At 29.8% G+C, this 1645-nt stretch overlaps 1 protein-coding gene across 1 annotated transcript; it reads left to right on the top strand.

The window, feature by feature from the left end:
- Positions 1-5: 5 nt before the first annotated feature.
- LOC108775823 (ATP-dependent DNA helicase PIF1-like) lies at positions 6-1577 on the top strand (the record flags this gene model as incomplete). The annotated part of the gene is given in 2 exon segments (XM_018542270.1): positions 6-56; positions 297-1577. Coding segments are annotated over 2 exon segments (1332 nt in total), but the record flags the coding sequence as incomplete, so codon positions are not given.
- Positions 1578-1645: the final 68 nt, after the last annotated feature.

The following is a 1645-nucleotide window of genomic DNA, read 5'->3' as shown; positions in this document are numbered from 1 at the left end:
AAAATCTCAACAAAGATACTGCTATAACAGCACCTACTGGTATGGCAGCATTTAATGTAAATGACAAATTTGTAAATTCAATAAGCATAAAAACCACGCACAAGATTTATTTTGTGAGGACTTATTAAAGTCCGTATTTTATTGTTAAAATATAAGTTTATATTATAAATATAAACTTATATTTTAACAATAAAATACGGACTTTAATAAGTCAACACAAAATAGATCTTGTGCGTGGTTTTTACGCTTATTGAATTTACAAATTTGTTTTTTATTTAAACCACATTTTATAAAAGCGTTATATATTTAATGTAAATGGTTTGACAGCTCACAGATTATTCCAATTACCCGTTGAACATGGTCGTACTCCTAAATATAAACCTTTAGCTGATCATGTTTTAAAAATTTTATGAACAGATCTTAAAGATGTTAGTCTCATTGTAATTGACGAAGTGTCAATGATATCTAATATATTTTTGATGTATATAAACTTCCGACTATGTGAAATATACAATACTACTGATTGTGACGATGGTTGGTTTGGTCGAAAACACGTTCTTTTATTTGGAGATCTGCTTCAGTTACCTCCTGTACATGAAGATCCTGCTTTTATACACTTGACAGAAGAAAAAATTCGTAAATATCTTGGTTCTTTAAGTGCTACTAATCTATGGACTACTTTATTTGATTATGATGAATTGACGATTAATATGCGTCAGCAAGGAAACGGATCTTATCGTGAATTACTTTCGAGAATTCGCGTTGGTTTGTTAATACCATCTGATTGCGATATTCTTGAAAAAAGAAAAATATCTTTCAAAGGTGAGTTTTTCGAGACAAGATTGAACGAATTATGTGATTTCATTAATAATTTCACATCTACCGTTTGTTTATTACCTAACAATTACATGTGTGATCAATTAAATGCTGCAATGTTAAATCGTATTACTTCGAAAGAAATATTTTTAATTGCTGAAGACACGATTGATTGTATTTCATATATGAAAAAAAAAGTAGAAAAGATATTGTCAAATAATGATGACGATGATACTAAAACAGCTGGACTATCAAGACGAATTACAATTAAAATTGGAGCGAAAGTTATGATAAGACGTAATATTGATGCTAGTTTGGGACTTGTAAATGGTACAATTGCTACAGTTGTATTAGTTTCACAGGATAAAATTACTGATTACATAGAAAAGGTAAAAGTTCGTTTACCGTCTGGTTTAGAGTATTTCATTGAAAGAGTGAGTGTTAAGTTTCCAGTGATGGATAGAGTATATGTTACTAGAAAACAATTTCCATTATCTTTGAGTTATGGTATTACTATTTATAAAAGTCAAGGATTGAGTTTGCAAAATGCTGTTATGGATGTAGGTAACAATGTATTTAGTTGCGGTCAGGTTTATGTTGCATTATCTCGAGTAACATCTCTTGATGGACTACATTTAATTAATTTTGATCCTTCGTCCGTGTTTGCTAGTGAAATTGCAATTATAGAATATAATCGATTGAAAAGAATAGGTAAACCAGAATCAGAAATAATCTCTATTTCGAAACAACGTTATCGTAAAGTTAGAGATGTTTCGTGGACATTGTCAAAAATAATTACTTCCGTTCAAGAATCAGGTCAAAAAGAAGC

This window comes from Cyphomyrmex costatus, unplaced genomic scaffold, assembly GCF_001594065.2.
Source record: "Cyphomyrmex costatus isolate MS0001 unplaced genomic scaffold, Ccosl1.0 scaffold3269, whole genome shotgun sequence".
NCBI lineage: Eukaryota > Metazoa > Arthropoda > Insecta > Hymenoptera > Formicidae > Cyphomyrmex > Cyphomyrmex costatus.
Note: the sequence above shows the minus strand (reverse complement) of the source record. Positions and strands in the feature narration are given on the sequence as shown.